This window comes from Notamacropus eugenii, chromosome 4 (genome assembly GCF_028372415.1).
Source record: "Notamacropus eugenii isolate mMacEug1 chromosome 4, mMacEug1.pri_v2, whole genome shotgun sequence".
NCBI classification, from domain to species: Eukaryota; Metazoa; Chordata; class Mammalia; order Diprotodontia; family Macropodidae; genus Notamacropus; species Notamacropus eugenii.
In genome coordinates this window covers 176,349,835-176,370,834 of record NC_092875.1, presented here as the reverse complement: position 1 = coordinate 176,370,834, position 21,000 = coordinate 176,349,835, and the positions used below count along the sequence as shown (strand labels likewise).

At 39.1% G+C, this 21,000-nt stretch overlaps 1 protein-coding gene across 2 annotated transcripts in view; it reads left to right on the top strand.

Moving 5' to 3' along the window:
- The window catches only part of F13A1 (coagulation factor XIII A chain), a 192,715-nt gene that overhangs the window by 123,793 nt on the left and 47,922 nt on the right, over window positions 1-21,000 (top strand). For both annotated transcript variants that reach the window (XM_072603741.1, XM_072603742.1), the window contains one exon: window positions 3,743-3,881. In XM_072603741.1, coding sequence (XP_072459842.1) covers window positions 3,743-3,881 — 139 coding nt within the window. The remainder of the gene's footprint in view (window positions 1-3,742; window positions 3,882-21,000) is intronic.

The following is a 21,000-nucleotide window of genomic DNA, read 5'->3' as shown; positions in this document are numbered from 1 at the left end:
CTATCCACTGTGCCATCTAGCTGCCCAATAAAATAAAAGGTTCAGACCAGAAAAAAATTTTTCATCATAAAGCATTTCATTTGGAACCTAGTTTCCCAGTGATGTTCCCACAGCATTCCTGTAGTGAATATTTGAGGATATAGTCAATACAGAATGAAAATACCAGCTATGCACCTAGGTTTCTTCGGTCTTAGAATTCTTTACACAAAGATTACACTGACCTGTTTAAAGCCCAACTCTCTATACATGTATACATCTGAAGAATTCAAAGAGAACACGAAATGGGAATGTGGTTATAAAAAGTCATACCCTTTTTTATCTCTGAAACTACAAATTTTTAAAAAGAGGTTTCAAACACAAATACTCAAATACCACGAAACGAAGTGTCTCCTAGCCTTCCTAGGGGAAACGTGGGGCAGGGGTTGATGATTTATCCAGTTAATTCTTTTCCCTTGCTATAGGAAGGGCGGTGGCAGGTAGTGATGACTTTATTCTAAACAGGGAGAAATAGGTTAAATGAATTGCCTAAGGTCCCTGAGCAATTAGGTAGTATAACCTCAAGCATAATCCATGTCTCCCTACTTCCCTCCCGCTGTCCTATCTGCTGTTATGTTTTCTCTATGGGAGAACAGATAGAGGCAGAAAAGAATTCTTTTTAGTTCCCTGTGTACCATTTAAAAATGATGTTTGCATAACTTTAGCATAGATATTGCTTTTTCTTTTTTGTAAAGTCCCAAAGAAATGTATAGAAAATATATTTCTTTCACTGCATGTTAGTTGAGAGGTTGATAAGGTTGCTATAAAAGTCAATGAGTTGGAAATGAATTTTCATTTCTCTACTATATACGTAGCCTTGGAGAAAACCAGCAATCTAAGGCTAGGGAACATTTCTGAAAGATCTCTATTTTTTTTTAATACTGATTTAATTTTATTTATTGATTCATTTTTATTTTTATAAATGAGGAAAGCCAAATTTTCAAGGGATAGGGAGTCAAATGGATTTTCTTTTTTCAGTTAGTGACTTTTTTTATACTCACTGGCAAGGCAACATATGACAATACCATGATCTACTTGCAATCAAAGATTGTGACTATCAAAGAATTGGTCAATAAATTTACAGGAAAAAAATACCTCTTTTATATGGACTCTTTAATCTGATGACCTCAAAGTCCTATTCCTAGGCAGGCTAGATGGGTGGAAATATCTAGTGACCTATAGATGAATTATATATGTTAAGAAGTTTTCTGGATATAAAGAGAAATGTCATTAGTTGACTGCTGTATTTTCCCTGTCTCTCTTTATTCCACATGGACTGTTGCTAATCCCTTGAAATTAGGATCCATGGAAATATGCCAACTGGAAATGACCAGACTCAAGGCCCTTTACCTTCAAGTACAATACTCTTAAGAATAGGGTAGCCTAGGAGCTGTGGGAAATTATTTCAGCAAGGCCTAGAATATAATCCTATCCTTCCCCCCTCATTTTTCCCACCTCCCCCTCATGCCTGAAATTCCACCATAATGTCTTTGCTTTGTGATATTGACTTTGAAAATGCAAACTATGATAACACTTTCATCTTTATCAGTCATCTATAGATTACTGTGAATGAAATGATCAAATTTTTTCCCATGAGCATGTTTTAGTATGAGGTATGGAGAGAAATCTAGAGGGCCCTCAAGCACTTGTTGTGGAGGTAAAGTACCCTATAATAGGGGGTACCACAAAGAAGGAAGAAGAAATGGAGGCTAGAACCCTAAATTCAACCTTCCCCCCAATAACAATTATGAGTTTGACTGACACTCGTGGAGTCTTTCTTATTTTGAACATGGCTTAACTCAGAGGAAGGCTCAAGGAGTAGAATAAAAGAGTCTACAACATTAGCTTTTAAAGCCACTATAGCTCAATTAGAGGTGAAGAGGTAAGTAAGAAGGAAGAGGCAACCTCTCTCACTATTTGGGTGTTATGGATTAAGTCATTTAAGGAGGCTGACAGCTGACACTGTCCTCCATTACAGACTTCCAAGGTTATCCTATTGAATGGGGTTGGACAGCCATTGGTTAAATATGCTAACCAATCTCAAAAGAAAGAACCAAGCTCAGTCATTAATCTTAAAATTGTCAGCTGAATTATTTTCAATGAGCCCTGATAGCTCAAGTCCTGGTAGCCAGGGAGGGCATTTGAATTAAGTTTAATCAATAGGTACATATGGCAAAAGATGCATCTGAGTAATTTATTATCAAGCAATTAAAATGAATCTTTGGTGTCACCCTCTACAGAGAGGCACCAGAGAGAATTCCAGCCAAAGATGAAAAAACAACTGAATTTCTGCCCTATAAAACCCTAATTCCTAAATTTAGCTTTCCTTCATTCTCAAAGATAGGTCTCATTAGCATATCACAAAGCCTGTTTAATATGATTAAAATGTTTATTAATTATAATGTAATAATATCTAATCAAATTATTAAATAAATAATACTTAAAATAATGTAGAATGAGAATTATTTTTGTGTTACTAGCACTGACACCTTCTAACAGTGGTCGGGATTCTGTTATTAGACTATTCAGTTTCATCCTGTCGTGTAATATCACATAATTTTCTTCACAATGAAGGAGTTGGTCTAGATAACCTCCCACATACCTTCTAGCTCTAAATCTATGATCCTTTGTTCCTCACATGGTGTTTTCATTACATTACAATTGTATTCAATTTATTAAACATTTATTAAGCACCTACAATGTGCCAGGCACTCTGCTAAGTGCTGGGGATACAAAAAAAAAAGCAATAGACAGTCCCTGCCCTCAAGGAGCTTACCATCTAACTGTCTGGGGCAGCTAGGTGGTGAAGTGTACGGAGATCTGGGCCTGAAGTCAAGAAGACCCAAGGTGAAATCCAACCTCAGACATTTAAGAACTGAGTGACCCTGGGCAAATTCTGTCTGCCTCAGTTTCCTCATCTATAAACAGGGATTCTAATAGCATCTACATCACATGGTTTTTGAAAGGAGCAAATGAGATAAGCACTTAGCATAGTGCCTGGCATGTGGTAAGGGCTATATAAATGTTAGATGGTAGTAGTAGTAGTGGTAGGACTAGTGGTGGTAGTAGTAGTAGTAGTAGTGATGGTGGTGGTGGTGGTGGTGGTGGTGGTGGTGGTGGTGGTGGTGGTGGTGGTGGTGGTGGTAGTGGTAGTAGTAGTGGTAATAATAGTAATCATAAATACAACTTAATATTCTAGGTCCTCCATCAACTGGTCCCATCTGACCTATCCAACTTTATCTCCCACTGCTCCTGTAATTGGTCCCTCTACTCTGGAAGGAGGGGAAGAAGAGAAAATTTTTTAGCCCTGACTCTTCTATGAGTTTATTTTTAAGATTGTTGAACAGGATAAGTCACAAATATAAGGTTTTCTGAGCTATAAGATGAGGAAGTTGTGTAAGAAGAGTTTTGGGGACCATTCTAGCCCTGAAAATGGCAGTCTATGAAGCCAGAGGTGTCCACTTAGCTCAACTTTCTTTGGATTAGCTCTATTCGTCCAGTTCCTGAAACCAGACCTGCTGCATATCAATAGATAATTTTATTCCTTCTTTAGTGGAATATTTTGAGGAAAAACCATATAGTAAAACTCTTTATTATGATACTACACTACTATTTTTATCAAGTAGGATTTTTTCCTGTTTGTGTTTATCAATGTCTGATGGTAATTTCAGAAGGTTAGTCCAAGTTTGTTTGCTTCTTTTTCTAGTTTTTCGTTGCCTTGGAATACCTGCAAGAGTTGTCACCAATTATTTCTCAGCCCATGATAATAATGCCAATTTGCAAATGGACATATTCCTGGATGAAGATGGGAAAATAAATCCCAAACTTACAAAGGACTCAGTGTGGTGAGTTGTACCTTCAATGACATTTGCTAAGAAATAGTAGATTTGATGGTTCATAATCACAGCAAGGAAACTCAGTCCAAACTTTCTGTCTTTCTTTCTCTCGGTTCAGCATCATGAGTAAAAATGTCTGATTTTTACTGATGCTGTTTGTTTTTAGATCAACCCATCAACAAGTATCTATTTAAGTGCCTACTATGTGCCAGGTGCTGTAAATATATAGGCAAAAGTGAAACAGTCCCCTCCCCCTATTAGAACGTGAGCTCCTTGAAAGTAAGAACTCTGCTTTTTCTATCTTTATACCCCAAATCTTTAGCACAGTGTCTTCTTCGTAATAAATGTTGATTGATAGAAAAGACAACATGTCTATATATGGATGCATGTAAAATAGATATAAAACATGTAAATGATAACTGGGGGGATTAGGAACTAGGGAGATAAGAAAATGTTTTATATTTGTAGGAGGTGGTATTTCAACTGAGTCTTGAAGGAAACAAGGTAAGGAGGGATACTGAGCAGGCACAATTCCTGGTATCAACCATTATTCATTTCCTAACAATAAGAAAAGACCACAATTTAGTGTCTGGATTTGCTCCAATGAATGTATTTCAGACATAATACCTTTCCGTTGCAAATGATAGTGAGAGGATTGTTATAATGATTTGCTTTTCTATCTGTTTTCCTTTGAATCTAAAGATGGTGCTGCTTTCACTGTTATTCATTGTCAATTTATCACCATCAGTTAGAAATGTGAGCAAAGTGGGAACAGTGGACATGGGACCATTTTCCATCTCCTCATCCATCTGCTGCCTCTCATTGACCATAACAAGATGGCTGACAGGAGTCTGCATAATCTGTTCAACATCATGCTCTATAGATTAGTTCATTAAGATACCAGAGAAATATTGTATCTTGTGACCTCTCAGTCCAATAGGTTTAGAAGAGGAGGAAAAAAAAAACACACAATGATAATTTCCCAGGTGTCCCAACTTAAAGGTTATTTACAATGACATTTACAAGGGGAAATGGGACATAATTTTAGCTGTTATCATGCATTGAACAGATATGGGATTTCCAAGCAAGTATCGTCTTTACCCTTAAGGTTATACTCTGCAAGCAATAAAGGTAAACCACCATTGTGAAGACATTTAGATTGGGGTGATGAGAAGGTAGACGCTCATCTGAAGATGAGGAGTGCTCCATTTTCTCTGCTACAGATGACTCAAATGGCTGCCAGAGCAGCATTAACTCCCAGGATCAGGGAGAGCTCATTTGGCAGTGTAGAAAGAAGGAATCACTGAACTAGCTGCAGAGAATTACTATGAATAAAACATAGCCTGGTTCATTTTAAGGGCTGGGGTAAGCTGAGGAGGAGCGAAGCCGAGAGGCTGTGCTGAAAGAAGCGATCTGACCTCAGCAGACAGAGTGACAATTTGAGAAACACTTTAAAGAGAGATTTGCGGTGTAAAGTCTCTGAATGTATAGTATGGAATTAAAACAAACCAAAGTAGTTGCTGTAAGGGCCCACCAGGACTTGATAAAATGGTAGATTGATGAATTTTAGGCATTCAACACTCTGTATCTCTTCCTCCAGTTATACACACAAACATATACATAAAGAAATCTTGCACCTTCATTGCAACAGCCCCCAACTCTTAGTTTTTCCCCTCTATTCTTCTCCTCCCACTTTACATCTGATAGATCTCACACAGCTTCCACCACAAACACCTATATCCTGCAAGTCTTTCCCCTTCTCAAGTGCCTAGGTTAGGAGTTCCAACACAGGCCTTAGGAGACCTTGGAGATCATCTATTCTAGGGGTTCTTAATCTTTTTTTTTTTTTTTGTGCCATGGACCCCTTTGATGGTCTGGTGAAACCTGAAGGCCTCTTCTCAGAAAAACATTTGTAAATGCACAAAATAGAAGATATAAGAAACTATTATGTTGAAATAGAATTAATGAGGAAGGAGAGAATTTGGAACTCAAAATCTGAAAAAAAAGAATGTTAAAATTGCTTTTACACGTAATGTGGAGGAAAAATAAAATGTTAGATTTCATAAAAATAGATTTCATAAAAAAATAGAATTAACAAAATATTTTAAAATATATTTATAGACCCTAGGGTAAATACCCTAGGCTAAATTTAAATTTAGATTAATTTAAATTTAGCTACTAATACCAGAAAGGTTCAGCATATTATCTATGGTATACATGTTAAATGGTAGAGACAGTCCAAATCCAGAACTCTTTCCAAGATAAAATACAGTGTGGGCCAATGTTCTCTAGCTTAGAGGCTTCCTGGTTCTTTCCCTACTCCTCACTGTCTGTCTGGTAACCTCTACAAGGCTGCCCTACCTCTCCTCCCAACCTAGCGCTTGTTTTGTGTGTGTCCCCAGGCTATCTCCCAAATTGAAACATTCCTATTTAGTAGTCTCCCCTCTTCTCCCTTCCCCCCTCCTCTATATCTTCAACTGACTAATGAAATATTTATGCTAACAAATTAAGGCAAGGACAACATGAATTTTTATAATGGCCTTCTAGAGATTATGCCAGGGATAGGAAATGGGGGCCTCAAGTCCATATGTGAGCCTCTAGGTCCTCAAGTACAGCCTTTTGACTGCATCCAGACTTCAAGAACAGATCTCTTTAATAAAAGGATTTGTTCTGTAAAACTTGTATTCAGTCAAAAGTCTGCACTTGAGGACCTAGAAGGCCACATATGCCCTCTAGGCCACAGGTTTCCCACCACTGGATTATACCTCTGCCTTTGTTTTCTAACTCAGCAAGGGGACTCCAATGTAACTTTTAGGGCAGGTAAAAGAGGAAGACAAGTGCCATACTAGGTTGGTGGTGGGAGAGATTTAAGAGATATCCTTATCAAATTTTTCTGATCACAGTGTATAGTTAGCTCCCTAGTCTGTCTATGTGCTGACCTGGACATCCTTCGAGACAACCTCTTGGGCCCTCCTCCATTCATCACCTCTTCCTTACAGACCTGCACATGATCAGTACAGGTAGCTCAGTAAGGTATTAAAGACAATAACTGTTGTTCATTTTCTCCTCCCAAATACTCTCTCCTCTCAAAGTTTTCATGACAGAGCTAAAAGCTGGTTCTATTTTTTTTTATCATTCCTTCCTATTCTCTGCTGTTTCTTCATCTGAGTCATATACAGGGGTGTCCCCCAAGGCTCTGTCCCAGACCCTCATTTCTTTCCCCTCCTTATTATCTTACTTGGTGATCCCATCAGTTCAACTATCATCTCTATGAAGATAATTCCCAAAAGATACTATCTTCCTAGTCACCAAGGCTCGTCATCTCAATGAGATGCCTCACTCTTCTACCTTACACATCTGATCCATTGCCAAATCTACCTTCACAGCATCTCTCACAAGCCTCTTTCTAGTCACAGAGATATCACTTTAGTTCAGGACCTCACCCTTAGCTACTACAATAGCTTTCAGGTTGATCTCCCTGTCTCAAATCCCTTCTCCTTCCAATCCATCCTATAACTCAGTTCTCAAAGTGATCTTTCTGAAGTATGGTCTGACCATGGTGCCCTCTCCCCAGCTTAATAAAACTTCATTGCCTCTAGGATTAAATCTAAAGTCCTCTGCTGAGCATTTAAAGCTTGTCATAACCTGCCCCCTTCCTACCTTTTCAGGCTTCTTTAATTCAGGTCCCCTCCATACACTCTTAAGATCTAGTTATAAGTAAATTGTTCCATTAAGCTACAGTTCTATCTCCTTGCTGCCCCTCATGCATAGTGCTCTCTCTCTACTACTGCCTGTTCCCCCATGCCTGGAATGCTCTCCCTCCTTCACCTCCATCTTCTAGCCTCCCTGGAATCCTTCAAATCTCAGCTCAAATCTTTCCCTACACAGAAGGCCCATCCCATCCCCCATCACTTCTTTCCAACCCAGAAGTTGGACTTTTCTTCTGTGAGGACCTTCCACTTACTTACTCCATACATGTCCTATACAGACCTAGTTATTTGCGAGTTGTCACTCCAGTGGGAATATAAGCTCCTTGAGAACAAGGGATGTTTTTGATTTTCTTTGCATCCTCAGGGCTTACATTTGTTCAGTTGTTTTTCAGTTTTGTCCAGTTCTTCATGACTCCAATTGGAGTTTTCTTGGCAGAGCTCCTGGAGTGGTTTGCCATTTCCTTCTCCAGCTCATTTTACAGTTGAGGAAACTGAGGCAAACAGCATTGAGTGACTTGTTCAGAGTCATTCAGCTAGTAAGTACCTGAGGCCAGATTTGAACTCAAGGAAATGAGTCTTCCTGACTCCAGGTCCAGTGCTCTATTCACTGAACCACCTAGCTATAGAATACCTTACACATGAGTAACTACACAGAACAATAAATATGGCCAGAGCAAAAAGATGAACTGTCACATAGCTAGAGTGAGAATTAACCAAAAGAAAATTTGGGTGCACATTTGGTATCCATGTAATGACAAAAAAGACCCTTCATACTTTTGGTGAACTTTCCTGTGGTTTATTGAGGCAGTTAGCTGGTACAGTGGAGGGAGCATAGTGTCTGGAGTCAGGAAGACCTGAGTTCAAATCCAGCCTCAGACTAAATTAGATGTTGAATCTTGGGCAGGTCACTTTATCTCTGCCTCAGTTTCCTCAACTGTAAAATGGGCATAATAATGACATCTACTTTCCAAGGTGGTTGTGAGGATCAAATGACACAATAATTGTAAAGTGTTTAGCATAGTGTCTGGCACATGGCATATATGTGTTACATACATACATGCATACACATATGCATATATACACATATGAAACATATGTGTGTTATCTATGTGGTGTATGTAAAATATATGACTTTATATATATAACATATACATTTATATATAAATGTTAGCTATGGCTATTATTACTATGTGGATGAAAGTCCATAAACAAGAATTACCCAGAATGGGCAGGCATGAATAGGCTGAGATTCAAATCATTATGGGAAATAGGGACATCAATAAGTTAGAGATCAATGGGTGCACTGGGCATTCTTTCCACCTTTAAACAATGATTTTTGTCTTTTCCATATACATATTTGCAAACCATGTTTCATTGTTCAGCCCAAAGTTTCTCCCTACCCCCTTCACTGAATCAAATGCCATAGATCTGAAAGAGACTTTAGAGGATATCAATTCAAACCAGTCCTGATGAACTGTGGATTTAATTTCAGGAAGTTCCCCAGGGCCAAGTAGGTAGGCAGGGAAGGTTGGGGAAGTGAAAATTTAAACTTTGTGCATCCCTGAATCTCTCCACGTTCAATCTATCTGTAAACCTCAGGCCAAACCTCACTTGATCTCCCAATCACCTATAGGCTTGATTTTTGTCAAATTCCAGGTGACTTTTAAAAGCAATTTCAGAGGAGCCACAGACACCCAGAGGGCACCCTGTCCCATCTAATGTGGGCTGTAAGTGACTCCCTGGAAACATCACACCAGAAGGTGGTTCTGATTCAGGGTTGCTGGAGCCTTGTCCTGAGGAAGCCTTTCACACACACTTTCATCCTGTCTAAGTTTCCCCAGAGATATTGGAGCATCTCAGGAGGTGTAGATTGTCTGAAACAACTTAAAACAGAAGCTGGATGTCATCCTAATTCCCTTCATTGAAAGAGCTGGAGATTGTTTCCGTATGAGTTTAGGGATTTTGATGTCCCTTCTTCTGTGACTCCATCTATAAATGCCTGTCTATTCAGGGGGTTGCCCCAAACTGAATCAGAAGCAGCAGGTCAAAGAAATGACACAGAAAAGAAGCATGACCCTCCTTGATGTTGACATCCTTGGACGAACTCCCATTCATCCCACCCTAGTGCGTCTTGCATCATCATCTACCAAAAAGTTTCGCTTAGGTTTGCCTAGACTGGAAAAGGTAATGAACAGATAAAATCCTTACCTACAGTAAACTCTTTCTCTCACCTTATACTCCCTATGTAAGATCATTCTTTCCCACTACAAACTCTAGTCAAATAGATTTCTTCTCTTAGCTGATTTGATCACTCTTAACTTGGTGCTTTTATACATATCACTCCCTCCAGATGAAATGCCCCATTTCCCTCTGTTCTTCCAGTCTCTTTCCCCTCCCTCCTTCAAAGCAATTCTTCAGGTTGTCCTCTGCCATGAACCATTTCTGGACTGAATCCATCTGGCTCTCCTCTCTTTGATCTATGGCCCATCCTCACTTATAGTCTGTATGGTATTTCTTTACACCAGCAGGTACCAGTTCTCCACTGGGTCTACTTCTCCAGTGGTTAAGAGATCAAGCTAGAAGCAGAGCTGGGGCCAGGGATGGTGGGGATCAGAGTAGACATGAGCGTGTGTGTGTGTTTGTTCTCTGATTACAAACCAAATAAAATTTATTTTTGATGATTGGTTGCTTTATAGGATTGCTACTAGACCTGTAGTTTCACTCCCACGGGTAACTCCTGAACAAAGGAGCTCCCTGTTCCAGTGCAGATCAACCCCTTCTCTGCAGCTTGTGATCTTAGAGAGTTGGCTCTAAGAGGTTAAAGGACTTATCTAGTGTCACTACAACCTGCATACGTCAGAGTCAGGATCTGAATCCAGGTTATCCTGACTCTGAGGTTAGTTAGCACCCTAGCTATTCCCCCCTGCTTTCCTTTATTATTTTTCTTAAATGTTTTCCACTCATGACACTTTCGCATGTTTTGGCAGTATTTGCTGACCATAACGGAAGGTATGCACGGTGCAAAATGCACCTGCTTTGTGTTCAGAATCAAGGCTGCATTGAAGTTGTAGGATGGAACACAGGCAAGCACCGCCCAGAAACACCTTGGATTCATGACACTTTGCATTTCTAATTAATTTTTAGGCGTTGTTCATTCAGAAACCTTTCACTGTTGCCAAATTTTTCACAATCCCACATGGGGTCATGACCCAAGTTTAAGAAGCACTGCATCCCACCCATAGTGACTCATATGGTATAGAAGGTAGGAAACTAGCCTTGGAGTTGGAAAGACCTGGGTTTAAGTATTGCCTCTGCACACAGTGCCTGTGTGACCTTAGGAAAGTAACTTATCATCCTGGTTTCCTTCTAATTCTGTGAGATACACATCTGCCAATGCATTCTTGGTGGTGGAAGTTTCCTCAAGGAAATCACAAATCTGTACAAACAAAATTTGCATTGTATTGTCCTCACTATGGATAATATTCTATAAATATTATTGCTTCCAGTTTTGCAAAAGGAGAGTCTCCCCATTATCTCTTCAATCCTCCTCTCCTTTCATTTAGTACATCATTAAAGCTAGACTCTAAATTTCTTGATAGGTGAGAGGTAGTAGGCAGAAGGCATAGCGGATAGAGCACTAGACTTGGAGTCAGGAGGACCTGGATTTGAATCCTTCCTCAAGCATTCACTAGCAGTGTGATACTGGGCAAGTGACCTGAACTCTCTATGCCTTAGTTGACTCATCTGTAAAATGGGAATAATAGATATCAGTTGCCTTATAAAGCTGTAGTGAGGATCAAATGAAGTAATACGTACTAGGCACTTTGCAAATGCTTAAAATGCTATCTAAGTGTAAGTAATCATCATCATCATTAGTTATTCCTGTATTCTCTTTGTAAGTGATTTTCCTGTTCTCCCACAGCCACATTTAGTTCCTTAATGGGGTTTTCCAACCTTTCCATATAATGTAGAAGAGGGCCATTGTCATCACATTATAAATGGTGAGTGACTGAGTGAGTAAGTATTTCAACCAGTCATGAGGAGAGGAGAATGGTAGACCATCAAAAGGACATATCCAACCTGAGCTATTGAACCTCATGGAACTGAATGAAATTCAGTGTAGACAAGTACAAGGTAACAGACATTCCAAGAACCAACTTCAGTTACTTGTCCCTGGTGTGCTGATGGTTTCTGAATTATTTGTAACCTCTGGGAGAAAGTACCTATGAATCACTGTGGATTAAGTTTAATGAAGATGCTTGCTCAGGGTTCAACCACAGTCAAAAGAGTAAATGGGTATATTTGAGTGTCCTGGCAAGAATCAGGAGCATGCTCAGATGGAATGAGATAAATTAGTGGTTTGATCTCCCCTTGGAATAACTCAGTTTTGGTCACCTCATTTCATAAAGGACATCATAGAATAGAAACTATATAAAAGCAGGTGGTGAAACTTACAAGTGGCTTGGGAGAAACCTTTCCTTCCAAGCACAGTTGCCATCATTCTCCTTACCTGAAAAAGTCCTCACTCTCTGGGAGTAATGGCTGTCTTTTACCATTCTTTGCATCCCCAGCACTTAGTACAATGCCTGGCACATAGTAGGTACTTAATAAATATTTATTAAATAACTGACTCCCTGATGGTGATACTATGTGAAAGAATAAACCCTTGGTAAGTGGAACCAAATAAATGAAATAAGGAAGCCTCAGGAGGAGATCATCAAGTCTGATCAGCTCCTAATTTTTTCCACTAAGGGGAGCAGATGTGTGGATGAAGCTAAATAGGAAATCATCTGAAGATCATTCTTATTTGACTTTCAGAATGAGTTTTTATATTTTGAATATGTCTGGGAATACTCTTTTAAAAGTTGTGAGCCACACTTTAAAGATGTGACTTGGGAGGAGCTGGGAAACGATCCAGTTTACCCATGCTGGATTCTTACTCAGATCCTCTCTGCAGCATACCCCAGGCTAAGAATAAACACTTTCCATGCTAGGAATAGGTTTTCTCTCTTCCAGCTGGATAGAAAGTTTGCTCTCTCACACATCGTATTTGGAGCAAGGGAGGTGGTTAGTCGCTTGATTTTCAAAGGATTTCTTCCACATGCAGAGTAAATAGAGAGAATTGATTTTGTCAACACAAGAAGTTCTTAGGTAGAATGATATTAATAACTTGCATTTATGTAGTGCTTCAGGGCAGTTACAAAATGTTCCACAAACATTATTTCATTGACTTCTCATAACAGCCTGACTGCCACCCCCATCCCAGATAGGTAGTCTAATCATTATTATCATTCTCTAATAGATGAGAAGACCTAACCTCATAGAGGTTGTGACTTGCCCAAGGTTACAGACCTAGTGAGTGAGAGACCCAGAAGTTGAACCAAGGTCTTTTGTATCCAAATCCAGGGTTCTTTACACTGTCATACTACATCCAGCAAACAACATAAAATTTCCCTAAAACAAAGCACATTGTCATGAACCATCTTTCTCTAAGCAAGGGAGTCAAGCAAAACCCAATCCACTTGTATTATATCTTCCTGTATACAAAGACTGAGGTCCAATATCTTACCCAAAGTGGATAGTCACTAGTGATACAGCATTGGTGGAGGAAGGAGTAACAAGTTGCTGAAAAGCAGGCACTCCTCTGCCTTGATGGAAGGAATTTTCTTCCCTGAGGATTCCATAAACCAAGGAAAGTACAGGTCTAGTCTATACGTAAGTTGTTGTTTAGTCATTTTTCAGTCATGTCCAGCTCTTCATGACTATATATATAGTGTGTGTATATGCATATGTGCATACATATGCATGCATACATACACATATGCAGATATATAGAAAGAGATAAAAAGAAGATCCTAGGCAAGTCACTTTACCTTGTTTTCCTTAGTTTCCTCATCTGTAGAATGAGCTGGAGAAGGAAATGACAAACCCCTTCAGGATCTTTGCCAAGAATATCCCAAATAAGGTCATGAAGAGAAAGACAACTAATCTACAGAACAACAAATAAAATATATGCAAATATAAGCATGCAAACCTACACATATCTGTATATGTAGGATATATGTGTGCATATATACATGTATACACACATATGTATGGCAGTGTGGTAGAGTGAATAATACAGACAAGGAAAGCCAGGAAAACTTGACTTCAAGTCCTGCCTCTGATCATAATGGTTGTGTGACTCTAGGCAAGTCATTGAATTTTCTTGGTGCTCCAGGTAGCTTTCTTAGACTATAAATTGTAGAAAAAGTACTGACCCCTGTAAAGGACTTACCTCACCAACCAGAACTTAATTTCATTGATCTAGGGAACTCTCAGTGAGGAAAATCCTCCTGCTAATGCAGATAGCTACCTGCTCTGTACATTATAGACTTTGACAGTTATCTGGGGGCACTTAGAGTTTAATGGTTTACCCAGGGGTCACACCACCAGTAAGAATCATAAGAGGGACTTACACATACACATGCATATGAATTTTATCAGATTTGGAATATCATATTCATGATATTCCATGCAGAAGTATAATTCCGGGGCTTACTCAACCTGTTGGTTTACTTTTATTAAAAAAAAAAAAGTCTTCTAGATAATAAAAATGTACAAATATGTACTTTCTTCCAGAATGTGTTTTTTTAAAAAAAGCTGTCCTACAGGATATGGGCTCAGGCTTTTGTTGATATGTTTTGTCATTTTTCAAAGGAGAAAAACCCTCTGAAAAGTGGGGGAGGGAGCAAGCTCTGATATATTTTCAGAACTATAGGCATAAATGTGTTTACTAGCAGTATGGGATAGTCTTTTGTTGGGGGCAGTGCTGGGTAATAGAGCACTAGCCATTCCTCACTCCAGTTTCCCTTGGCTTCTTTGCCACAGTGAGAAATGAACAGAAATGCTGAATGATTTTTTAAAGCCCTATATTAATACTCCAAGCACTGCTAAACTCTTGTTTTTCCCTGCAATGAGAGGAAAGGTCAACACAGATGCCTGAAATCTGCAGGTAATCCCCAAATCTTAACTGAACCATTCCTGTCAAGCTCCTTCTTCACCAAGATCACTGTTAATGTGAAGCGGCCCTGAGGAAATGAATTCTGCCTCTGTTCCCATCTCAATCCCTGTCACCACTGGTCACAAATGACAGTGGGCAGAAGGGTGGCTTGAGAGAGGACAGGAATACAGGATCTGATAAGTTGACATTATTTTCATGTTAAAGACCTTTCGTTTCATTACTGTGGATTATTTCACTAAGGCAACTCATCAGCCTTCCACACCTTCGTGAAAGAGTGATTAACGTTTTTGTATGTTATGGAGCCTTTGGAAGTCTGATGAAAACTTTGGATTCCTCAGAAAAAACTATTTTTAAGTACACAAAATAAAATATATAGTATTATAAAGGAAACCAATTACATTTGATATGGTTATCAAAATATTAAAAAAATTATGGACCCGCTAAAAATCTATCCACAAACTTCCTAAGGATCTGTGAACCCCAAGTAAAGAACCCCAGCTTCGATTGATGGTTTCCTGAGCTGAAATGGTTGAAACAATTTGTTAACTAGTAATCAACCTGAAGATTGCTGTCCCTTTACTTATCTCCTCTCTCTCTTCTCTCTCTCTCTCTCTCTCTCTCTCTCTCTCTCTCTCTCTCTCTCTCTCTCTCTCTCTCTCTCTCTCTCTCTCTCTCTCACACACACACACACACACACACACACACACACACACACTGCTGTCCTTCTGTTAGTAATGCCAGAATCTGTACTCTGTATGCCTAGTTTAAGAACTCAGCCTTACTACCAAATGAGCCAGTGGAGTCAAGCCTGGATAGAGGGGATGAGACACAAATCACAGCATTAGCTCCTGCAGAATCAAAGGCTGATTCTTCTTCTTTTTTTTTAAAGGTTGATTATTCTTAAGAATTCATGAAAACCCCTTTAAAGACATTTTCATAGGAAATAACTATGACTACAGACTTAACAAGAGAATCTTCTCAAGAGGAATGGAAAATCACGGTGTGTGTATATATACATACATGTATATATACACACATATATACATACACACATGTGCTATTATATGCAAATGTATATATGCTGTTCAGTCATTTCAGTTGTGTCCAATTCTTCATGAACCCATTGGAGGTTTCCCTGGCAAAAGTGCTGGAGTGGGCTGCCATTTCTTTCTCCAGTTCATTTTTACAGATGAGGAAACTAAGGCAAATAGAGTTAAAGTGATTTGCTCAGCTAGTAAGCATCTGAGGCCAGATTTGAACTCAGGAAGATGAGTCTTCCTGACTCCAGGCCTGGCACTCTATCCATATGCCACCTAGCTGCCCCATATATGTATATGCATATACATATACATGAAACTCAGGAATCTATTGTATAGAAAATTTTTAACATGGAAACTTCAGAGGTATTTTATTATATATGTAAACAAAGAAATCCATTTTTTTATATTTTAGAATATGCCACAAATCTCTCAAATTACTTAGAAGTAATTTACCCACCCCCAATTTCTCTAATATCAGTGTTGTTTAGGCAGTCAACAAAGATTTATCAAGCCAGGACAATTGTAATGACAACCTTATGGGTGTGGTAAGCTATCTAAGTTCTAGATAGATCAATGGAGAGAGAGAGAGAGGGAGACAGGGAGAGAGAAGTGGAAGGAGAACATAACTCAAGATTCTAACCAAAACTAGTGATTCTGCATGAGATGCTCATGATTGGTGGAGAAAAAGCTTTGGAGTCAACTTCCACCCTCATACAACTAGGCATGGTCCAACATTATTGAGTCAGCATCTTCTCCATTAATTAAATGTGCTTCATTCAAAATGCTTCAAGCTTCTCTGGAAACCTGGGTTATGAGAGATAGAAAGTAACAGAAACAGAGGAGAACAAAAAGAGATGGGAAGACAAGAAGGAAGAGAACTTGTTTTATACTGGGGTTCTCTTTGGTAAAAATGTATAGCTGATATGACTTCTTTTCTACATGCTTTCCTCTTGTCTTGACTGATCAGTCACTTAGGCAAGAAGGAGGCTGGCACAAATCCTCCAAACATCTTCCTCTCTTCCATTTGTTTGTTTGGTGATTGTTTCCTGCAATCCCATCCTTTTCTATATTAAATTTTCCTTGACAGCCTCCATTCATCTCTCTCACAGCCCTACTGCAAAAGTTAGGCTATTTCTGATTGCTTCCTTAGGGAATTCTTTAGTTAGCTGCCAACATCAGAAAAATAAAGGGCCTCATAGGACACTGATTCTGCAGAGCTCAAGTTGGCACATACCTGGAGAGGCCTCTGGCAAGCCCCACTGACTCTCCTGTCCCTGGAGAACACCAAGGCTTCCTGCTTCTTAGCTCCTCCCCAGGCCCTAAGAGGAAACAGCAACATCTCAGAGAACAAAGCAGGGCGCAGAGCTCTCACTCAGTCACATAAAAGATTCCACTGACATGCCTCCCTTTTCCTGAATAATTTCTTTTCTGTCTTCTTGCTTCATTAACTCTCCTAACTGACAAGTTTTTCCTCCATCCAGGCTTTCATTTCCACTTTGAAATGTCTTGTTAGACAAGCCTCAGAGCCCACTGATTTCTTTCCATTTCCTTTTTTTTAACCTATTGTGAATAGAATGGCCAGAATTTAAGAATGCTGGGACACCAACATTTTTTCCTTATTGAGAATATCATTGCCAGCATTAGGTGCCCATCAGCAGAACAGGGGAGGTGGGTCTATTCTATCTGCCACAGGAATGCAAATTATTTCCCAGGTAAGTGACTTACTCCCTTCCACCCCCTGCCATTTTTTTTCAATAAAAGAATTCAAGCATTTGGTTTACTCTTAAAACTCTTCCAAGCCAGTCCCTCTAGGGTTTTTCTCTGTCTTATTTGTGCTTTCTCTTGGGCCTTAATAAAACTGTAGAAACAAAGTTACAAGCCTATCTCTCTTTCTTTGCTTTTAAGAACTATTTCTCTTTGAAACTTTCTGGACAGATTGTAAATGAGATGACCCTGTGGTGTGCTTAAGCATCCAGCCAAGTGAAGGCATTAAAGCCCTCATTGCTTTAATTAACCACTTTATTACCTTGAACATACAGCACTTGAAACTGCTGAGGCTGACCTTGGGTGGGTGGAGAATATTCTAGGTCTGGCTGTCACCCTTCCTGTGGCTACCCCCCCATAGCTGATATGACCTTAGCCAGATGTTAGGGATGGCACAGCTTTTGGAGCTGGATTCTTGCTTCCGAGTACTGCGAAACCAATGCACCAGCCTCACGTTAGGAGCTGTCTCACTGTTAGAGGTGCTGTTTGCCTAAGGAGAAATAAAAAGGCGCTCCTGGCCATTTGCCATTGGTGAGGAGCCACTGCAGAAAACGCTGAAGAGTTTCTTGCAACAGCACTGCCAGAGAATTAGCATTCTGCAGGGATACAGCAATGCTTTGGAAAGAAACACGAAAAATTGCCTTTTGAGAGGGGCCCAGAAAATAAAATAAATGGTGTCTTTTACTTATCATTATCAGAAGCATTATTAACACCTCAATTTATCAGACCCCCAAATGAAGTGGAGTTTGTGGAGGTTTTGACCCTTCTATGTGGGGAAGAGATACGCTTAGAGCAGGTATTTTTGTAAAGAGACAAAAACATACTTGAGTTGACTCCCATCTCCACCTCCTGCTATCTTGGGGATCCTGGGCAAGATGTTTAACCTCTATGGGCCCCAGTTTCTTCATCTGTAAAATAAAAAGTTTCAATTAGATGATCTCTAATATTCCTCCCAGTTCCAAATTTAAGATCCCATGACCCAAAACATTCAGGGTTTCTCATCCAGGACCCTGCCTGATAGTCCCTACGTACGTCACAGGTGTCAAACACTCCAGTGCACATTGGTCACCACATACCCAAGTGTTCCAAAACCAGATTAAAGTATAACTGGGAAATATTTAAAAACAAACAAACCCAGAAATAGCATAGAACATAGATAATGTTAATGTGTAGTTTTCTGAGTCAATATATGTCCTTCAGGGATCCTTATTATGGTTTGTGTCCCTGCCTTTCTATTTGAAGTTGATATCACTCTCCTATATTTATAATCACAAGACTACATGATAATAATTGATGTTTAGAAATGACTGGGGCAGCTAGGTGGTGCAGCAGACAGAATGTTGGGCCTGAAATCAGGAAGACTCATTTTCCTGAGATCACATCTGGCTTCAGACACTTACTGGCTATGTGACCTTGAGCAAGTTTTCTACAATCACTTCCATAGGGCTTAGATTTTCTCCCCCTCCCTCTTCCATCCCTCTCCAAGATGGCATACAATTTTACATGGGTTCTACACATACATTTTTATTAATCACATTTTCACATTAGTCATGTTGCATAGAAGAATTAAAATGAATGGGAGAAACCATGAGAAAAACCAAACCAAACCAAAACATAACACAAGAGAAAATAATCTGTTTCATTCTACATTCTGATTCCATAGTTCTTTCTCTGAATGTGGATGATATTTTGCCTCAAGAGTCCTTTGGGAATGTTTTAGGTCTTTGCATTTCTGTGAAGGGCTAGGTCTACCAGAGATAGTCCTCACACACTGTAGGTGTTACTAGTACAATGTTCTCCTGGTTCTGCTCATTTCACTCAGCATCATGTATGTCCTTCCAGGCCTCTCTGAAGTCTTCCTGTTCATCATTTCTTATAGCACAATAGTATTGCATTACATTTATATACCACAACTTGTTCGGTCATTCCCCAACTGATGGGCATCCCCTCAATTTTCAGTTCTTGGCCACCACAAAGAGTGCTACTATAAATATTTTTGTACATGTAGGACCTTTTCCCATTTCTATGATCTCTTTGGGATACAGTCCTAGAAGTGAAATTTCTGAGTCAAAAGGTATGAACATTTTTGTAGCCCTTTGGGCATAGTTCCAAACTGTTCTCCAGAATGATTGGATCACCTCACAGCTCCACCAACAATGAATTAGTGTTCCAACTCTACCATATCTTCTGCAACATTTATCATTTTCCTGTTTTGTCATGTTAGCCACTCTGATAGGTGTGATGTGGTCACTCTGGGTTGCTTTGATTTGCACATCTCTAATCAAAAGTGATTAGATCATTTTTTCATATGACTATAGATAGCTTTAATTTCTTCCTCTAAAAGCTGCGTGTTCATATCCTTTGACCATTTACCAATTGGGGAATGATTTGTTTTCTTGTAAATTTGTCTCAGTTCTCTATATATTTTAGAAATGAGGCCTTTATCATGGACACTAGTTGCAAAAATTCTTTCCCAGTTTTCTGCTTCCTTCCTAATCTTGGTTACATTGGATTTATCTGTGCAAAAACTTTTCAATTTAATGTAATCCAAATTCTCCATTTTGCAATTCATAATGTTATCTATCTCTTGTTTGGTCATAAATTTCTTCATTCTCCATAAATCTGATAAATACCCAATTTCTTGCTCCCCTAATTTGTTTATAGTATCATCTTTATACCTAGATCATATATTCATTTGAACTTTATTCTTGTGTATGGTGTCAGGCATTGTTATATGCCCAGTTTCCACCACACTGTTATCCAGTTTTCCCAGAAGTTTTTGTCAAACAGTGAGTTCTTATCCCAGAAGCTGGAGTCCTTGGGTTTATCAAACAGTAGACCACTATTTTAATTGACTACTGCATCTTGAATACCTAACCTATTCCACTGGTCTACCCCTCTACTTTTTAACCAATACCAAGTGGTTTTGATGATTGCTGCTTTATAATACAATTTAAGATCTGGTAGGGCTAGGCCACCTTCCCTAGCATTTCTTTTAATTAATTCCCTTGATATTCTGAAACTTTTGTTCTTCCAGATGAATTTTGATCCTCCTGATTTTTTAAGATAAGAAGAGAATGAAATATTTAAACTTATAAGCCATTGAAATTGGTAGAATGGATCTTTAAAGGGATGATCAGTGAAGATCTAGAAACAGAAATAGTCATCTTAGAAAACCATCATATTCATCAAGAATAGGTCATGGTAGACTGACACATATATTTTTGATAGGCTGATAGATCAGGGAAATGTAGATATAGATTATCAGGGTTTTCACACACACACACACACACAATGAGTCTCATATTATTTTAATGGAAAAGACTGAGCCATCTGAGTTAAACAATTGTAAAGGTAAATAGATTTGGACCTGATTGAAAGTCTAGACCCAAAGAGTAGTCATCAGTGGTTCAGTCTGACCTTGGGAGGAGTTCTCTAGTGTAGTACTCTAATGATTGGTGCCAGGATGTCTTCTGTTTGACATTTTTGTCATGATTTGGATAAAAGCAAAGAGAAGTGAAACTGAATCAATAACTTTCTTTCCTATCCTGAGCTCCCAGTCATACTCTGGAAAAATATAAGTTTTAAATTTATTTCCATTTCCAAATTCT